Here is a 20,572-nt window from a genome sequence, read left to right on the forward strand (position 1 = left end):
CATTTAATCAATAAATAAAGATGATAATGTTACATTTAGGACAAAGAAGCCGTTGCTGACATAAAGACAAGTTTTAAGTGCTAGTACTATATCTGTTGAAATCATGCCTTCCTTCCCTCTGATAACAGACGCTCAATACTAGAAACTTGCGTGTAACAACGTTATAGATATTTGAAGAAAAGGCAACGAAATAGAATATACATAGCAAAAAGCGCAATCATTTTCACTGGGATATACAGGAGAGGAGTTGGTGGCATGACTTGGCATGATTTCTGACTTTGAACAAGTTCATGGAGATAATGAAGCAATAAAAAAGATATCAAAGTCCTCAATCTTAAGGCAAATTGTCCCTGGAAGATTAGACTATATAATAAATTTAAAAAAATAGTAAAGCATACAAATTAAACAAAAAATACAGCATTTATTGGAAGTATACCAGTTTAACAAAATACCGAAATTCAAATAAATTAAAATAATACTTTTATAATACTATTCAAAGGCAACAGTAGTATACCGCTGTCCGAAAGTCATAAATCGATTACAAAGTAAAACGTAGGGAAACGTATCAAATATAAGAAGAAAACAACGACACAACTGAAACACTTCATTAAAATGTTACATCAGAAACGACCTATAATATAACAATGGCCATTTTCCTGACATGGTACAGGACATTTTAAGAAAAAATGGTGGGTTAAACCTGGTTTTGTGGCATGCCAAAGCTCCTGCTTTTATGACAATTTAAATATAACCATAAAATGACAAAACATTACATGACAGGACCACAATACAAATAAATACATGACAGCATGCTCGCAATTTCCCGAATAGAATCTACATGTTTTTTATTCTTTGACAATGACATCATTGAGTGATTCAAATTGATGATTTTTATTCAGACGGTAAAACTGAAACATAAAACAAATATGAAAAAACAGAAATATGGTAAGATAGTCAACAAGACAAAATTCAACAAAAATCAAAGGAAACGGATGAAAAAAACTTCGGGTTACCTTATGGTCTTAACTTTTATTAGTCAAAGCTGTAAAAGGTTCCCGGAAAACAAATATGAAGCATTTCATTCAATAAAATTATTGTTTAACAAACGTCTTTACACTTATAAGTTCTGAAACTAGAAGAAACGCAAGACATTTTAAATTGGTCGACATAAAACTGGAAAATTCAAAACGTAAAGTCCTTTATTAAACGCCAAATTCAAAGGTCAAATACATGAAACGATTGAACATTGATTGTATGTTGCTTCTTAATATACTTTGGATATTTTTTAGGTTCGTTTCTGTCGCATTAATATGTACCCAATATCTCCTTTTATTCATATTCGTGTTTACTTTCAGTTGTATCTTATTCTTGATATGACTCTTATTTTCATATGAAAATCGAAGAACACCAATCCCTTACAAGTGACGTCATGGTGTACTAACAAAAAAAAAGGAATGTAATGAAACAGTTTCACCCACCTAAGAGCGTCCAAACTATGACCCTAAAATCATTCACCTAGTGATGAGAAATAATGTTTCACTGTTTAAAGGTTAATAGTAGATGTATAATTCATACGCCAAGTTCCAAGACAAAACCTTTATGTAGCAGTACCAGGATATTCACCAAGGATAAAGTTAATTTAACGGTGATTTGTTCATAATTACAAATGAAATAATATCTGTTATTGAATTATTCCTCTTGACAGAGTTGATGAGCTGTCTCCTCCCTCAATTGTTCATCCAATAGTACTATTCAGTAGGAACATATAATAATTAAATACATAAACAATTCTCAATAGCCACCTAACAATGTCAAATCTATTTTCCACACGGGGTATTGCGACATCAAATATTTTTCACATATATTCTACAGTGTAAACCATTTTTTATCTTTATATTGACGTAAACTTGGGGTTACTTTGTTTAACTAATACTGGGCAGTTCTAGATCTGACTAATAACCAATACCTTAACTCTCTATAGCTGGTCCATGGTGGAGGCGTGAGACTTATAGATTATAGCAGATTGGTTTCAAACATTGTTTCACTTTACACGAGATTCAATAAACATTTAATATTCTTGTGAACTTAACGTTATATAGAATTGGAATAAGAAAAGAATTTTAGAACTTGGGATTTAACAGGAGATGAAAGTTACAAATACCTGGTGGCTAATTGCAATTATTGTAACATATTTTTCGTCAACATCGTCAGGTAAGATATTTTAATGACTGGATGTTAAAAAAAGAAATCATCTTTTATATAGGAACATCATACCTTGAATGTTAATATTTTTCATTTAGGTTGTATGCCTTAAAATTGTTTCTTATTTAAGTATTTTATTTTAAATACGTTAGCGCTAGTTGTGTGTCTTTTTCATATTCTTTTAACAAGATTCAGATTTTCTATTACTTAATCAGATAATTATTTCATAAAGGTGGTAATTAGTATTTACTGTATAGTTTTCTTGTTAAGTCAATAAAAAAGAAGATGTGGAATGATTGCCAATGAGACATGTTTATTTGACTTTTGATTTTATGATGATCAATATGAAGAGATTTCATTACTGGAAACAAACTTTATTTTCTCACCAGTCAATAAGTATTACGAGGATTGAAACAAATCTGAACTATTTGTGTTCATTTCATTTGGACTTATTCACAAGAGTGTTCATTTTGTAATTAGTTTCAATCAATCAATTTATAAAAGATATGTATCAATAAGTACGATTTAATTACACTATTTAATCAGATTGCATTACTTCCCAGGACGAATGATTGACGATAAGAACTTTTAATAATGAGTTTTATATCAAAGTTAAATAAAAATGATTCCAGACATTAACGTGGAAATACAAAGCACAAAGCAAGATATCCCGACATAGTTTTTCTTTTACATATTTCTGGGTAAATGAAATGAGATTTTTGGGTTTTATAGGGATCAAAATCTTGTCATATTCGTGCTTTAATGTAAACCAGTCAAAATGTCCTTTCCAAAACGTAGCTCAAAGATTTTGTTACAATTGATTCGATGTTGAACAAGAACAAGTTCAATGCTTAATAATAAATTTATTATATATACACAGATTAAAATTGTGTGCACCAGACACTCGTGTCGTCTACAGAATCAGTATCTACGAGGCTCTATAAAAAAAAAGCAATTAAAAAAGGTCGAACTAAATTTGTCTTAGTGTAAGATGGTAAATGTTTCTTTATGTTATTAAAGCAAATAAAAACGAATACAAAGATTTAAACGATAAAAATGTCCTTTCCTAAACGTAGCTCAAAGATTTTGTTACAATTGATTCGATGTTGAACAAGAACAAGTTCAATGCTTAATAATAAATTTATTATATATACACAGATTAAAATTGTGTGCACCAGACACTCGTGTCGTCTACAAAATCTGTATCTACAAGGCTCTATTAAAAAACGATTAAAAAAGGTCGAACTAAATTTGTCTTAGTGTAAGATGGTAAATGTTTCTTTATGTTATCAAAGCAAATAAAAACGAATACAAAGATTTAAACGATAAAAATCTTGGCTGCACTTGACAAGGTAATAACAAAACAGTGGTAAATGGAGTTATAACAGATAAGGTCAATTCGAAGCCAACAAAATCTAAATATAACAAATACATCTCATAAATTTTAAGTCGGACAAATTTTTTTGCTGTTCAGTTTTAAATAATTTCATCCAGATAAATTTTGATAATTTCAACCAATTCGCTTACCATTTGATCATGCAGTATGTATTATGTATCAATGCAAATGATACAACTGTTCAACAGAGACACAATGGAGCAAGTATAAGCAATTATAATTTGATTACCACAGTAAATTCAAAAGTTAGATACACAAAACTTTGATATATCAAATTGTAAAATGATTCAATTAAAAAAAAACGATGCCTGATTTATGAACATAATAAACGAAAATAAATATGAGAGACAGCAACCAAAGTAAAATTACATATATATCAAGATGAAATGGAAAACATTAGGTAAACAAAATCCTCAGCATAGATCGAACAAGTGCACTAACCAATACGTAGTATAGTGCTCTGACCGCCTTTTTAGGGATTTATTTTACAATTTTGTGAGTGAACAAACAAACTTGACGATAACAAAAGTGATGAATATAAACGGAAATAGAATATAAGAGAGAAAAGAGATAACTAAAAGATGTCCTTATAAAATAAACATAAGGAGATATGGTATTTCTAATTAGGCAACTGTCAATTAAAGTCCAAAATACTTGGATGTTAGTATCTTTAGTCGAAAACATTTTGAAAGAGTTCAATTAATTTGCAACTCTGATTTTTTTTTCTAAAATCACGTTTTGAATTTGCACCTTCTACGTGTACTTGTTAGTTTCGGACTATACATTTTGACAGTGTGTTCGTTTAATATAAAATCTTCTGGTTCCTTGGGAAAAATGAAGTGTTTATTTGTTGCGTAAGATAATTAAAGACACTGGTCTCAATGAAGATGCACGTAACATAAAGCATTTAAGAGTAAAACATCAGAACAGATCTAATTTTCCTGAGAAAGTATATCATATTTGATAAAATTTAAACCCCGAACTATATATCCCATTATCAAAAGTACCGTTTTTAATTTCAATCGATTTGCTCTTGTTTCTGTTTCTGTACAAGCATCACAATACGGATATTGTAGTTATGAACGTTACAGTGATAAAGCTAGGTTATCATTAAGATTCGAGAAATATATCTCCCTCGTGCATAGCTCTGATTTCTTGCGCGAGATTGGCTATATTGTATATCTTTTCTGGTTTAATTTTTTTGATTTCCGAGTATGATGCCTCGAACGCCACTGAGATCTAACTGAGATTAAATTAGCGCCATTTAAATTTGTTATAACACTGTTGCGTTTTCAATATCGACAAATTAAACATTCTCTTGCCATTTCAAACAATCATTTCTGATCGTTATATTGTAATATGAAACAGAAATAATTCTAACATTAAGTAAATGACTATATCACAATTTGAAATATTGAAAATTATGCCAAAGCTGTTAATATTTTGGCTTAGATTACATATTGAAATTACATCAAAATGTCATACACGGCTAAAATTAGATTAAATTTATTTTTTAAATGCGAGAGAATGAATTTTTCTACTTAGCAGTCTTTTTTTGCTAATAATCTGACAAATTTAGTCGTGATTTCCTACTTTGATTTTTGTGGTAATACTGACATTCAATTATCATTTCATTTTATTGTATTTGTATATTCAATTGTTCTGCTAATTTGCTTTTGTTAAAATCTAAGCGCCTTTTCTATAGCTTAAATACAGGTTTACGTTTAAACTATTGCGATGATCATATAATTTATGAAAGTAGTCGAAAAAATATTTAATTATTTTGGGCTTGTAGAAGGATTAATTCTATGGTTAAACGCATTTTGTTGCTAAATATTGTTTTTGTTGAGTGGTCGGTTGAGAACAAAACTTTACGACGAGAGATAACTGTTTCCCGATTGTCCACTTTCCATTTCTTTGTAGAGACATTTTAGCAGCGTATGAATAAACAGTACATATCACCCAAATGATACAATATTCCTGGGCTTGCATTCATATCATGATTTTTCTAAAAGAGTCTTGCTCCTAACTCAGAGGAATTAAACCAATGAGTAGTAAAGTAATCATTCTTCGAAAAGCTTTTTGACACACAAGACATAGATTAAGACGTCATTAATACATATGAACTTCAACAATCTATTCCAGTAGTAATCCTGATCTGACGGCGAAAGGTATAAGCTATCACTTAGTCTAGATGACTTTATTATAGTTTTTAAGGCGTACGTAAAATGGTCCCTTTTTTAGCGTAAATGTCAAATCAGGATTTATGATCAATATCACTATGAATCAGAGCTAATAAAGTGACTATATAAAAAATAAGATTTTTGTTGAAATTTATGTACCTGTAGCCCACACTTCAGTGTTGACATGAATATCAATGTTATGGTCATTTTCATAAATTTACTGTTTGCAAAAGTGTAAATTATTCGAAATATTAAAGATTTCCTTATTCAAGGCATAGATTACCGAAGCCGTATTTTGCACAAATATTTTAAATTTTGAGTCCTAAATACTCTATAATTTTGTACTTGTTTGGCTTTGTAGCTTTTTTGATCTGCACGTCACTGATAAGTCTTGTGTAAACGAAGCGCGCGTCTGGCGTATGAAGTTATAAGCCTTCTATCTTTGATAACTTTTGTTCATGACGTCACATATAGTTCTTATTTTGATTTTACCTGACAAAATTAATGCAAATTGGTGAATTTCTATTGATTTTTGGACAGGAAATAAAGAGTGCCTACGCCGACAAAATAGATCTTTTAAAATAATGTTTGTAAAGTCATTTTACATGTTTCACTTGAATATTAGGTTTGTTGACGCCTGCGCTATAGTTTCTTGGTCCTAAATTTGGTTGAATCCGGCCGATTTCCAAATTTCGCCAAAATAAAAAATCTAGACTATTTTGGATGTAAAAATCAACTAAAGATGACATCATTAATCGTCTTTCTATAAAAAAAATAAAATAACAGATAAGCATTCAAGAGTAAGCTTTGTACGGCCACATAGCTGAACCATATCAATTGTTCAAACAGGAAGTACTCACCATTCTAAACAACTGCATTTATCTGCGGTCTTTTAGTGAGGCCAGTGTTGTTTTGATTTATTTTTCTGTACTGTGTATATTATATATTTAAAATTTTGAATGTCTTTGTTTGCTTTTTCGATCGGTCTCGTTTCGTAAATTTTGAGTCGCTTGATATCTCTAATGTTCATCTCACATTTTGTTATTTTTGGGTTAGAACATTTTGAATGGCATATGGATTAAGAATCGGAAATATAAAAATGACTGAGATATGTATAAAAAAAAGAAATGAGCTATGCCGTGAAGCCTTACCACCAACATATACCTAATATTTCGCTCTACAGGGTGTATTAATTGAAGCAGATATTATGTATCTATCTCCGTTTTTTTGGTATAGTTCGTGCTTCTCAATCTTTTTTCTGTGTAGTGACTACTGGCTCTGAAAATAAAATATCGATTATCAAGTTGTCCTGGAAATTAGCAGCCATAGGTTTTCAAAATTTACAAAACTATCAATATATAATCTATTGAGTTCCAATCCACTTCAGTATAGATTTATGAGCATGTATTCTTTTTTTTTTTATTTAACATTGAGCAGTATTTACTGTTTATCAGCCACACTGTTGAACGAAGCAATATCGCTATCTAAGAAGCAGACACATAAACTATCAAAGTTATTGCTTTGAGAAAAGATATATCATCATGTGAAGCAGATATCTGCATGTTAGTCATAATTATCATTTAAGGCAAACAGTGTAGTGTTTTTAATAGAAACAGTAACATTATAAGGTGTCATGGGCTTTTTTTCTTGAAGTGTTAGGTTAATGACTTTAATTTCATAAATCTCGATAAATGTAACATATCATATTCCATTTAAACAATCATTGGAGAGAAAAATCGTCTAAACAAATGTAAATGATATGCTAATAATGAACATAAAGAATCAATTGATTGAATTATTGATATCAGGAAAACAAACATATTGTTTAGTTTTAGTTTCATTCGACATTTAGATTGAAATAAAAACTAAAAACTATATCATTTGATACATTTTTTATTAGTGTTTTAAGCAATATAAACATTTATCTTTTCGTTTCCTTTCTTGGTGTATATGTATTGGTACTTCATCGATTTGAGCTTGAGAAGTCCTCAATTCATTTCTAGCTGTACACAACTGATCTTTTAAAAATAAATTTTAAAACATATCAAATATCTCATTAAGTTCGAAAGAGAATTAAAACAACATTAAAAAAGGATGATTAACAACGAAAATTAAGATACCCTTACCAAAGGGGATCAAAAGTAATTAAAAAAAAAACCTGAACTCCAAGGTAAATTCAAAAAGGGGGAAGCCTAGGAGACCTGACAAAACCAAACGCTGAAAGTCATCTATATGGAACATGAAGGTAATACAATCTGTATGTTTACTAAAAGATTTTTGCATGTCAACTGGATATCATGTTTATGGATTTTTCAGGCCTTTTTGAAATAATCACTGTCTACACTTATGCATATTACTTTTTCAGTGAGTCAAAGATCTGCATTATAAAATCACCACCAAAATATTCAACAACAACAAAATATTATCAATTTATATTCTACTCTATTGGGGAACATAAATCAGTATGTTTAAAACGTGTTTATCAAATAACACATCAATCATCTACTTATATAAATAAGGCCGTTAGTTTTCTCGTTTAAATTGTTTTACATTGTCGTATCGGGGCCTTTTGTAGCTAACTATGCAGTATGGGTTTTGTTCATTGATGAAGGCCGTATGGTGACATATAGTTGTTAATGTCTGTGTCATTTTGGTCTCTTGTGGACAGTTGTCTCATTGGCAATCATACCACATATTTTTTTGATATCTTTAGTTTGATGTCCATTTTGATGTGATGTCATCTAAGTTACTAACTGGCTAGAGATCATATTTCTCTATATTTACACTTTGCCACTTATGATAGAAAATTAAACTCAGACAACCCAAAATTATATTTACTGAATTATACTGCGTATTGTACAAAAAAATAGGGACCAACTAATTGACCTTCAGGCTGATCCGTATTGAAATTGATGATGAAGAAAAACGAAGTGTCAACAGATACTTCATTTTTGAATCCTCACGATCCGATTGCCAGACAATATAGCGATGTAATTTCACCAAATAATAGAATAACATAGTGATTATCTTGTCGCAAGAACGACGAACGGGGTTAAATAGAAATACAATTGAGTAACAAAACTATACAATATAAGTAATAGCTGTTCTATCTTGTCGGAGATATGAAAATCACTTTAATGTGAATCAACCATTTATATCATATTACTACGTCAATGAAATCAGCAATATTTTTATTACCACATTGGCTAACAAAAAAGCAGAGGGCTCTGTGACGACGGAAACATAGCAATTTAGATTGTAATTTTGCTCGTCAAAACTGATTGAAACGTGAAAAAATTGCCGGAAGAATAAATGAATTAGGTCTTAACAGCCTCTTCAATGACAATCAAGTCAGAAATTTAATAAAACAGTTGGTATATTATAACACCAGTAAATGTTTATACCATATAATTTCATAGTAGACACTGGTCCGTTGTTACTTATTAGCTTAATTCCTTGTGAACAGAATAAAAGAAGAAGACAATTCTTTTTCTTGTATTTCTATTTTTTCACGTCAATTCACTTTAAATACATAATTCCATTATTTTCATTGCAATATACGACATCAAATAAGAAGTTTTTAATCGGATAAAAATTGCAACACGCCAATGCCACATTTAGATAAAGTGGTGCAGGTGATGCAAGCTGGTTACCAGTTTTCTCTTATTATATTTCTGTAATATGATATAACAAAAATGAAAAGCCACATATACAATGGATTCCATGAAACTGAAAATAAGCTAAACATAACACGAAAATGGAAGACAAAATCTGATAACAATTTACATATCGGAATATTAGGAAGCTAATGTTTAATTATTTGTAAAGTTTTGATTTAAGTTTCTTAAACAGTTCACACGAGGATATTCATAAATTTAGAAAACCGATTTTGGTTTTTGAAGAAACAAATGAAAACAAAACAAAACACATGTTTCTGTTTCCAACTAATTTGTAACCAATTGAAAGAACAAATTAACGTTTATTAAACCAATCAGAAACCGAAAACCGTTTAAAGCAACACATATATCTATATATCACCTGTATATATCTATTGCCAGATTAAGATTATTCTTTATTGATATTCATCTTTATGGTAAATAAGAATTCCTTATATAAACAAGACGCTCAAACACTCGTAAATCTATTTTCTAAAATGATGCATATCCAATATGCAGTTACCAACAACACATGAACGCAACTCTGCTGGCAGCGGCTAATGTTTTGTGGTTATTGTACAAACACGATTTATAAGGTTTGTATAGTTAGATTTAAAACAATTTATTATTATATTTATAATTCAGGAGTCAAATCTAACTACGAGCTGTTCTTGAAAGGTAAAGTATTATGGTCACCTATTCATTCAGGGGTGACAGTCTGCACTTTACACATTTATTTTTCATTTCGAATCATGACAAAAGTAGCAAACCCTTATTCCTTCAATTCACTCATCCCTTACAAGCAGCACAGAAAGGCAAACACAAAATACGTTTATATGTTTATGTAAAAATATTGTTGATATGATTTCATCCTGAGTCTGCAGGTATGCGATCATTTTGTTACATGCTTTATTAAATTATTATCATGAGTAATGTTTTATGTTATCCGGTGGTGTTAAGCCTTATATGATTATCTATTTCTTTGAAACAATTTATGGACAATATGATGTCCATTAAAGGTGAAAGACTTGACCAAGATATTGACTTACTTCCGGGTGAGTATATGCGCATTAAGGTATTTGAGTCGTTTGTAAATACTTTTTTCTGAGCCTTTTGTACAAGAAAAAAATATCATATTGACCGCAACTGTTAGTTTTTTATTGTTAATGCGACTAACTATTTAGATTCTGTTTCACTAAAAATGTCCCAGATGCTTTGTAAAAATTTATTGATAGCAATCAGCAAAAATAAGCTGACAGAGAGAGAGTCATTTACAGAACGACTTAAAGCGATTCAGTGATACTGACCTGTGAGCATACTAATTAGGCGAATCTCGTTCAAAAAATTAAAACCACTTTTATTGTTTAATGAACTGCTTTTTCCAGCAGATTTTAAATAAATTGGGAAAAACCTTTCGATCAGAAAATATTAATTATTTCAAGCAAGTAATTGTCTGTTAACGATTTGAAAAGATAATTGTCTTTTCAAATATTCAACTTTGTCAATTTAAAAAAAACAAATCATTCAATTGGTATATTTTTAGCATTTATTTATATAGACATATTAGTTGCTCACATGGTTCAAATGTCACTTGATCTCAGCTATATTTTTCCCGGCAACGCATTCATGTCCGCTTCTGCATATAACATATAACGCATTATATTTATATATTAAACTTCCCAGGCACTGTTCATACTTTGTATTATGCTTGCATATGGAAATATCTATTTATGAATGTTGAACAGTTTATCACTATATACCAAAACTGTTTTCTATTTTGATAAATCTGTTGAAAGAGATGTATCTCTGAAAGTTAAAAAAAAATACATATGAAATAAGAATAACTATTCTAAAAATAATGATTTCCTCATATTTTGGAGTAAATAATTTAAAAAATATACTTCCGTTAATAACAACTAATATTTCAATTTTTTTTTATTGTTTTGTCAAAATTGTTAGTACAAATAACAAGAATAATGATAAATAATAATTAAAGTAATAATAATAATAATAATAATAATAATAATAATAATAATAATAATAATAATAATAATAATAATAATAATAATAATAATAATAATAATAATATAGGGTTATTGCATGAATATTGGGGAATATTGTCCCGAGTAGAATTTTATATTGCACGAGCTTGCGAGTGCAATATATGTTCTACGAGGGACAATATTCCCCAATATTCATGCAATAACCCTTTTATTGTATAGCAATATAATATTTGAAAGTAATAATTGGTTTAAACTAAGATTTGTCGTTGATGACGTCATGAATCTTGACGATTTATTGCACTAGTGCAATATTAGAATTTATTGCATGCTAACTTTTGCTTACTTTCAATGGGAAATATTTTATTGATATACAATAATAACAATAACAATAATATCATCAAATTTTAATTTTAAAACTTTTCATTCATATTGAACTGGAATAACATGAGGTTCGATACATATACCTTTGAGCCAGTAATAAAAAATATCAGGAGGCATCTAGGTGTCAAAATATGGTCCTCAATAATAGACAGATATCCTTATGTCAAGTCCTTAATCGCACCGGATAAATTTAAGCAAATGTCGTAAACATGTAGTATTTTAATAGAATTGTTATTCTTAAGCATGCTGATGACATTTTTACTATATATGTCGGTGTTATGCGTCTCTTTATTGAAGATACTTTGATTCAATGAAAAATTTGTATCTAGTTTTTAATTTTGCTGAAATTAGGCATGTGTTACATATTTATCTACTTTTTTTTAATATTGCACATTTAATAATGTAAACTTTAAATTCAAGTATTGTTTTTTTGTGTGTCTTAAAGTATGCATTTAACAACGTTTTAAGCTGCGAGCTTTGTCACATAATAATATAATGACCTCTAACATTTCAATACTTAAGTGACAACTACAGACGTTAATCAGCTTCAAAATTTAATCAATATACATTTATATTGTCATCCTAACCTTTTTCTCCTTGTTTGTTTTTGTTACCATATATAATACTGTTAAATAATACATTCATGTTTGTACTTTTACTAATCAAAACCAAACATTTGATATTGTTGAATATAAATATTCAATACATACCATTCCACTTATTACTGCATGCCTTCGGTGCTTTAATTCGTTTTCTAGAAATATATGTGCCAAAAAACGAATTACTTATACAAGTTATTCATAGTGTACCCTACCATCGGTGAGTTAACATTGTATAGTAACTGAAGACGAATAAAATATATTGAAAGTAGAGGTTTTGTGAACGTTATTGAGACAATATACTAAGAACACATGAAAAACACATAGTACTCAACACAAAGTCTCCAACAACAACAAAAAAGTGAAGAAACAATTTGTCGATCTGTTATCGTCAATAACCTGAAAAAGATTTAAATAAATTTTGAAGAGAAATTCTTATAACATTTTATAACGACGGATATGTTCCGATTGTCGTTACAATAATACAACCCCCTTATTGTATTTGACATCTCAGATTCAAACTGTTTACCTTATCTGTACACCACAATGGGTGCCACATATGGAGCAGAATCCGAGTACCTGATATCATCCTGCATATTTTTAATTCGTGTTGCTAAGTCTTTAGTTGTCTATGATGCATTTCGTATACTGCTGTTTATCTTTTTTTTCGTTTTAAGCCATGGAATTTGTTTGTCCTTCATCGTCTTAAAATCAATGTGGATAACCCAAAGTATCCCAATTTCTTTGCTCTTTTGTGATTTTAATTGGAAAATCTATTAGAACTCTGTTTAGACATTTTACAATCTTTTTTTGTTAAAATTTAAGTTAAAATAAGGAAGTATCTTCCCCCAGCTGAAAAATATGCGTCTGATATAAAAAGTAATCTTTCAAACCTGTATCGCCATTATTTTCCCAGCACTGATCTTATTTTCTTCCTATATTAGAGTTTTCTTTACTGTTTTATTGATTCCAGACTGTGGTGTTCATTATTCAATTGTCTCGTCTCTTTTTTATTATATGATCAAAACAATTATTTATCAAACTGCACTGTAAACAATTTTATTTGAACTTTCAAGAAATGTATTACACTTTCTCATGCTTTCTGCAGTAATATCACCTTAATAGTTTAAACAAGTCTCTTCCAAAATGTGTTTGTGTTCAGTCATAAAATAACCTTTTTATAAAAGAAGCCATTTGTTTTGTTTAGCAGTTTATGGCTTTAATTTTAAAATGAAAAAGTACATTAAAAACATTTGAAATGTAAGCTTTTACTCTAATTGTTTTTATCATTATTTTAATTTCTAATTTCTTCAAATTTTTTTAATGTAATTTTTACATTTTACAATTAAAGCCATAAACTGCTAAACAAAACAAATGGCTTCTTTTATAAAAAGCTTATGACTGAACAACAAACATATTGGAAGAGACTTGTTTAAACTAATGAGGTGATATTACTGTCGAAAGCATGAGAAAGTGTAGTACATCTTGAAAGTTCAAATAAATGCAGATAAACTTTTAAGTCTTCAAGAGATTGAAACTTGATGATATATATACTAAGGTTAAATTTTAGTATCAACCAGACCCTACTGTTAGACATGCCATAATAATACCATGTCAAGCTTTGATATATAATTAAACCTGTAAATGTCTCGTTTTTATAATCAAAGTATTGTACAGGAATCGATAATACACAGTCTTTCTTCTATCATTTAAACCTTTATCACCGTTTGATTTTTTGAACGTGTATGTATAAGTACATAAACAATTTCTTTTCGAACCTAAATAAATCCATCTTAACATGTAAACTATTTGTTGAATATATAGATGGTATTCGTTTACACTACATTCGTTTATATATAATCGGCGTCTGTCTTGGTTTTAAGTTCTACAATAACTTTATCAGGCTCTTATTTTTGATGTAAAAAACAAATCGTGTGTCCGAAATGTTGTTAGAAATAGGTTTTGTTTCTGATAAAATCTGTTTGTAATCTGGCGATTTCTGTTTTGTTCATTTGAGTTGTTTTTTCTTTAAAATATATGTTGTGGATTCATTTATTTACGTGTGAACCAATTTTCGTGAATTGAGAAAAACTCGCATTTCTGCAGAACTTTGATATCGTGGTTTTTCAAAAGTCTGCATTACTATAGATAAACATTTATTCGTTGGACATTGAAATTCGTTGTTTCTGGGTAACAACAGTATCGACGAACATTGGTAACCAACGAATAATAATGAATTTGAAGCAGTTGGATGGTGATCTAACATCAACCTGATAATAATGAGGAGATCTATGTCTAACAATGACCATATCACCAAAAAAGGTCATATGCGAAAGTGCATCTTGTGCTTGATTTTCAATTTTACATTATTTAAAAAAGTGGCCATAAAACGGACTTGACATATTTTAATGTACCAAGCATAAGCTTGTGCCAATGAAATAATGGTACGAGGCTAGCAAGATAGTATGAGACCACCAAATCTGGTATAACCCGAAGTAGAAGTGATTGATTTTCTATGCGAATTAGTTTGATTAGATGTTTTATTTTAATTTCAGGTTTCACCAACAAATGTCGTGGGCGATGGGCTATACATGCATGCTATGGTGGTAAGCAAAATGTACTCGTTAATTTAAACATTTCATGTGTAAATTATCTTTTTTTTTCTGATTTCATCGCAGACCCCGTTTGAATCATGGAGCAGCTTCTAACTGTATCTCATTTTTTGACACACTTTTCCTTGACAGTATTTTCTAAACACAACATACAAGTAACATAGAGTCAAAGATTTTTCTGAAGCAATTTTATTTGATTTCGCAGGCAATATGTTTTTAATATTGTAGAAATGCACAAACTTTCTAATGTGCTAAATTATATTAATTGTACAGCTACATTTCTTATCTTTTATACATTATTCGAAAATGTTTAAATTTGAATGTTGTCAAATTATTAAGTTTCTATCAAAAAATAGTTAAAAATCTTGGTTCACAAAATTATATTTCCAAAAAAGGTATTTTAAGAGTTGTTTTCTATTTGAATGAACTCGCCACCAATAATTCATTATATTTACCAGGTTTTTTTACTATCACGTTTATCCTTTACGCTTGCACTTGTGAAACCTAAACAGATCATTAAACATTCAAAATAGTTATACTCTAGATGTATATAAAGTCTACTAGTGATACTTTTTCATCTTTTCTTATCCGGCCGTTCTTTCTTAGTGTCTGAATCAACGATACATTGATTAAGATGATTCCAAATTAGGTTTGATAGAGATAGAAAGTATGTATACTTTTACGCGACTGTGTGTATGTGCACACTTGACAGATTTAACAGAGACCCATGCGTGTTATCTCTTCAAATGTAAAAGAATATACATTAATACAGCAAATCCAAACTATGTAGCAACATTCTTCGGATTTGTTTTAAACATATTGAGATCTAGACAACTAGGATGACTTGTTAGACCCTTTTTTCGTGTGCCACTTGTTATATGTAAAGTTTTGATGTGTTTCTCTCTTTGAATTGATATTTTTGTATTTGTTTCAGGAAATGGAAAACGGTCTGGACCACCTTCAGATTTGTCGAAAAACAATCAAAATGGTCAGTTATTACTTAAAAAGATATTACTGCAAAATTCAGATTTTAATAACTATGGAATAGGAAATTTTGATTTATCACCTAGTGAACCTATAGAAGAACAATCGTCCGGAAACAATGGATTAGAAGATTTGAAAACTTTAAGTGATTTGATACAAGAATTGGTGAGTCTATATTGTTTAATATTACAAAAACGAATGATAATGGGAATAGGGAATATGTGAAAGAAGGAGTTTACTTGGCTTATAATTTTTTTTGATTCGAGCGTCACTGATGAGTCTTTTGTAGACGAAACGCGCATCTGGCGTATATATATATATTAAATTTAGTCCTGGTATCTATGATAAGTTTATTTACTAAAACAGCACTTTTTTTACAAGCACAACTTTGTATTGAGAAGAAAAGAAAGTAATTCAAAGGTACAATTGCCAAGTATTTTGTATTTAATGTTTTCGTTGTTTTCATTTTCCTTTTTAAGTTTGATGATCGTAACTTGTTTTGTTTTATTTCTAAAGCTCTTTGGAATATCTATTTTGAGTGTATGTTTAAGGTGGAATAATTGATTTTACTAAGGTTAATTTCATTGTTTTATTTACCGTGAGCAGTTAATCCGTTAGTTCCATTTTAGCCTCAAATTCATTAAGCAGTCTTAAAAATAGTTTTCAAAAACATGTATATGAATAAGAAGATGTGATATGAATGCCACCTAAACAACTATTTGCCAGAGACTAAAGGACGATAAAGTAAATACGATAGGAAACTGCAGGGCCTTCGACATTTGTATTCACGTAAAGTATTGGCTCACAAGAAGTCAGTCGATCAGTAATTCTCCTTTAAACAATGAAACCTTTGAAAAAGGGAACAGTTGTTAGATGAAAAATAGCCAAAATACCGCACTCCAATGAAAATTTGTTAATAAACTTATCATTTTAAGCAGGTCAGGCAGATCAAACTTTCATACGGGCTCATCTAAAAGTTATTAATAAAGACAAGAAATAGTGGTAATAAGACCAATGCCTTTTTTGTGTACAAAAGGGACAACGGCAGACATTGGGCAAAAAGTCTATTCTATGGTCGACCTTTGTCATGAAAAGGATATAGTAAAATATTTTCGAGGCCAGAGTAGTTTTGTTCACTCAGGAATATTCCAATAGAGCAATAAAAGAAGTTATGTAATGTTCATTTAGAAAAATGGCGTAAGCTTAGTTTTACTCTCTTTAATTGTTTTTCATTTGTCACACATAGCTTTGATATGGGAATATGTCAATCCTATAAATTAAACAAGATCAAAATCGATTGAGGGTCCCAAAGCTTAACTCATTTAACTCAATTTAATTCATCTTTTGTATGATATCAGCAAATTTTACGGACATTTTTTTGATGTGTCAGTTACACTAAATTCGAATCAATTCGGCCAATATTTATTCATACAAAAATGGAAGATGTGGTATTTTTGCCAATGAGACAACTCTCCGCAAGAGACCGAAATGCAAAGAAATTAACAACTATAGGCCAGTGTACCGCCCTTGACAATGAGCAAAGCCCATACCGCATAGTCAACCATAAAAGACCCCAAAATGACAATGGAAAAAAATTCAAACGATAAAACTGATGGCCTAAGTTATGTACAAAAATGAACGAAAAACAAATATGTAACACCCAAACAAACGACAACCACTGAATGACTTGGGACAGCCATATACTTACAGAATGTGGCGGTGTTAAACATGTTAGCGGGATCCCAAACCCATACTAACCTTGGACAGTAGTATAAAAGGACAACAAATAAAGGGCTGCGCTTTAGCGCATGATGCGCCCGTTGCATCTAAAAATTGGAAAATCCCCCCTTTTTTAAGCATAAAAATTCATAACACGGAAATGTAAAATCTGAAATTTATAAAAATTGAAAGGGTGCTTACATCAAAAGATATAAACAATTCACCAAAGTTTCATGGACATTGGCGAAAGCCTTTTTGAGTTATTGTCCGAAGTGTTAAAAATCCCCGTTTTTTATGAATAAAGCCCCATAAATCCCAAACTTAAATCTGAAATTTATAAAAATTGAAAGGGAGCTTACATCAATAAATATAAACAATTCACCAAAGTTTCATGGACATTGGTGAAAGCCTTTTTGAGTTATTGTCCGATTTGTTGAAAATTCCCCCTTTTTATGAATAAAGCCCCATAACTCCCAAACTTAAAATCTGAAATTTATAAAAATTGAAAGGGAGCTTACAGCAATAAATATAAACAATTCACCAAAGTTTCATGGACATTGGTGAAAGCCTTTTGGAGTTATTGTCCGAAGTGTTGAAACCCCCCCCCCCCCCCCCTTTTTTTTATGAATAAAGCCCCATAACTCCCAAACTTAAAATCTGAAATTTATAAAAATTGAAAGGGAGCTTACATCAATAGATATAAACAATTCACCAGAATTTCATGGACATTTGTGAAAGCCTTTTTGGGTTATTGTCCGAAGTGTTGAAAATCCCCCCTTTTTATGAATAAAGCCTCATAACGCCCAAACTTAAAATCTGAAATTTATAAAATTTGAAAGGGAGCTTACATCAATAGATATAAACAATTCAACAAAGTTTCATGGACATTGGTGAAAGCCTTTTGGAATTATTTTCCGAAGTGTTGAAAATCCCCCCTTTTTTATGAATAAAGCCCCATAAATCCAAAACTTAAAATCTGAAATTAAAAAAAAACAAAAGGGTGCTTACATCAATAGATATAAACAATTCAACAAAGTTTCATGGACATTGGTGAAAGCCTTTTTGAGTTATTATCCGAATGTTAAAAATCACCAGTTGTTTTATGAATAAAGCCCCATAAATCCCAAACTTAAAATCTGAAGTTTATAAAAATTGAAAGGGAGCTTACATCAATAGATATAAACAATTCACCAAAGTTTCATGGACATTGGTGAAAGCCTTTTTGAGTTATCGTCCGAAGTGTTTAAAATCCTCCCTTTTTTATGAATAAATCCCCATTAATCCCAAACTTCAAATCTGAAATTTATAAAAAATGAAAGGGAGCTTACATCAATAGATATAAACAATTCACCAAAGTTTCATGGACATTGGTGAAAGCCTTTTTGAGTTATTGTCCAAAGTGTTGAAAATCCCCCCTTTTTATGAATAAAGCCCCATAAACCTCATACTTAAAATCTGAAATTTATTAAATTGAAAGGGAGCTTACATCAATAGATATAAACAATTCACCAAAGTTGCATGGACATTGGTGAAAGGCTTTTTGAGTTATTGTTCGAAGTGTTGAAAATCCCCCCTTTATTATGAATAAAGCCCCATAAATCCAAAACTTAAAATCTGAAATTAAAAAAAAAGTGAAAGGGAGCTTACGTCAATAGATATAAACAATTCACTTAAATTTCATGGAAATTGGTGAAAGTCTTTAAGAGTTATTGTCCGAAGTGTGGACGACGGACGGACGGACAGACGGACGGATGGACGGACAACGGTATACCATAATACGTCCCGTCTAAAAGACGGGCGTATAAAAAACGAACTATAAAAATCCGTTGAAAAAGGCTTAACTCATTAGATGGATAAAAGTATTATATGTATGCATACCAGCTACTGACCACTACATTTTTAGAATATTTTCTGATTGACCAAAAAGAAATGTCTGAATAAATTCAAATATATCGCCGTGGGTTTGCATTATCATTGATATGGTTATATTTATGGATTACCTGTTAACAAAATTTTGAATTTTTGAAATGCTAAGGCTTTTTTACCTCAGGCATAGATTACCTTAGCTGTATTTGGCAAAACTTTTAGGAATTTTGGTCCTCAATGCTCTTCAACTGCGTTCTTTATTTGACCTTTTTAACTTTTTTTCAATTCGAGCGTCACCGATGAGTCTTTTGTAGACGAAACGCGCGTCTGGCGTAGATACAAAATTTAGTCCTGGTATCTATGATGAGTTTATTTGTAACAATAATGAAATTCTTCTTTTGGAGAAAAAATTTAAAAAAAAAGATTTATCGAAGTAAAATGAAAAGTAATTTAACATTAAATATTTCAACAAAAACTCTGTCACTTACATATTTGCATACTTTTTATCTTTATACTACAAACTAACATGACTTTATTGAGTTAATGCTTTCATTCAATCATGAATATTCATAGAAATTAACAATTTTATTTCCCTTCGAAAATTGATATCTGATTAATTTTGAATTCTCTAAATTTTTGATGTAGATCTGTGTAGTTAAATCTTTTAAATACTTTTTCGACATTTGATATAGCTGTTTATCGAGTTGATAAGTACCAGTTATTATTAGACATTGAATAGACAGTTCATAACCTGCCTCATCTTAGATAGACTGCCCTTATAATTGTTTTCACATAAAATGTGTAGAACAATGTATTTATAATCTCCAAAGCAGTAATATTTATCAATTTAAGTAAAATAAACTGTAACCAATAATTTACAAACATTTTAAAAAAAAATAACTTTGAATAAAGGTAAATTTACAAATGTTAGGCTGTTGCTTACACTGTTGGAGTAGTTATCAAAGGTATCA

At 30.1% G+C, this 20,572-nt stretch overlaps 1 protein-coding gene across 2 annotated transcripts in view; it reads left to right on the forward strand.

Annotated features, from left to right (window-relative positions):
• The first annotated feature begins 1,812 nt into the window (after positions 1–1,812).
• The window catches only part of LOC134686987 (uncharacterized), a 35,546-nt gene continuing 16,786 nt past the window's right edge, over positions 1,813–20,572 (forward strand). The window contains exons 1-4 of one of the 2 annotated variants that reach the window (XM_063546884.1): positions 1,813–2,211; positions 10,457–10,492; positions 14,976–15,026; positions 15,967–16,181. In XM_063546884.1, coding sequence (XP_063402954.1) covers positions 2,145–2,211; positions 10,457–10,492; positions 14,976–15,026; positions 15,967–16,181 — 369 coding nt within the window. In that variant the 5' untranslated portion in view covers positions 1,813–2,144. The remainder of the gene's footprint in view (positions 2,212–10,456; positions 10,493–14,975; positions 15,027–15,966; positions 16,182–20,572) is intronic. The other variant, XM_063546885.1, reaches the window with a different exon arrangement.

This window comes from Mytilus trossulus, chromosome 10, assembly GCF_036588685.1.
Source record: "Mytilus trossulus isolate FHL-02 chromosome 10, PNRI_Mtr1.1.1.hap1, whole genome shotgun sequence".
Classification (NCBI taxonomy): Eukaryota; Metazoa; Mollusca; class Bivalvia; order Mytilida; family Mytilidae; genus Mytilus; species Mytilus trossulus.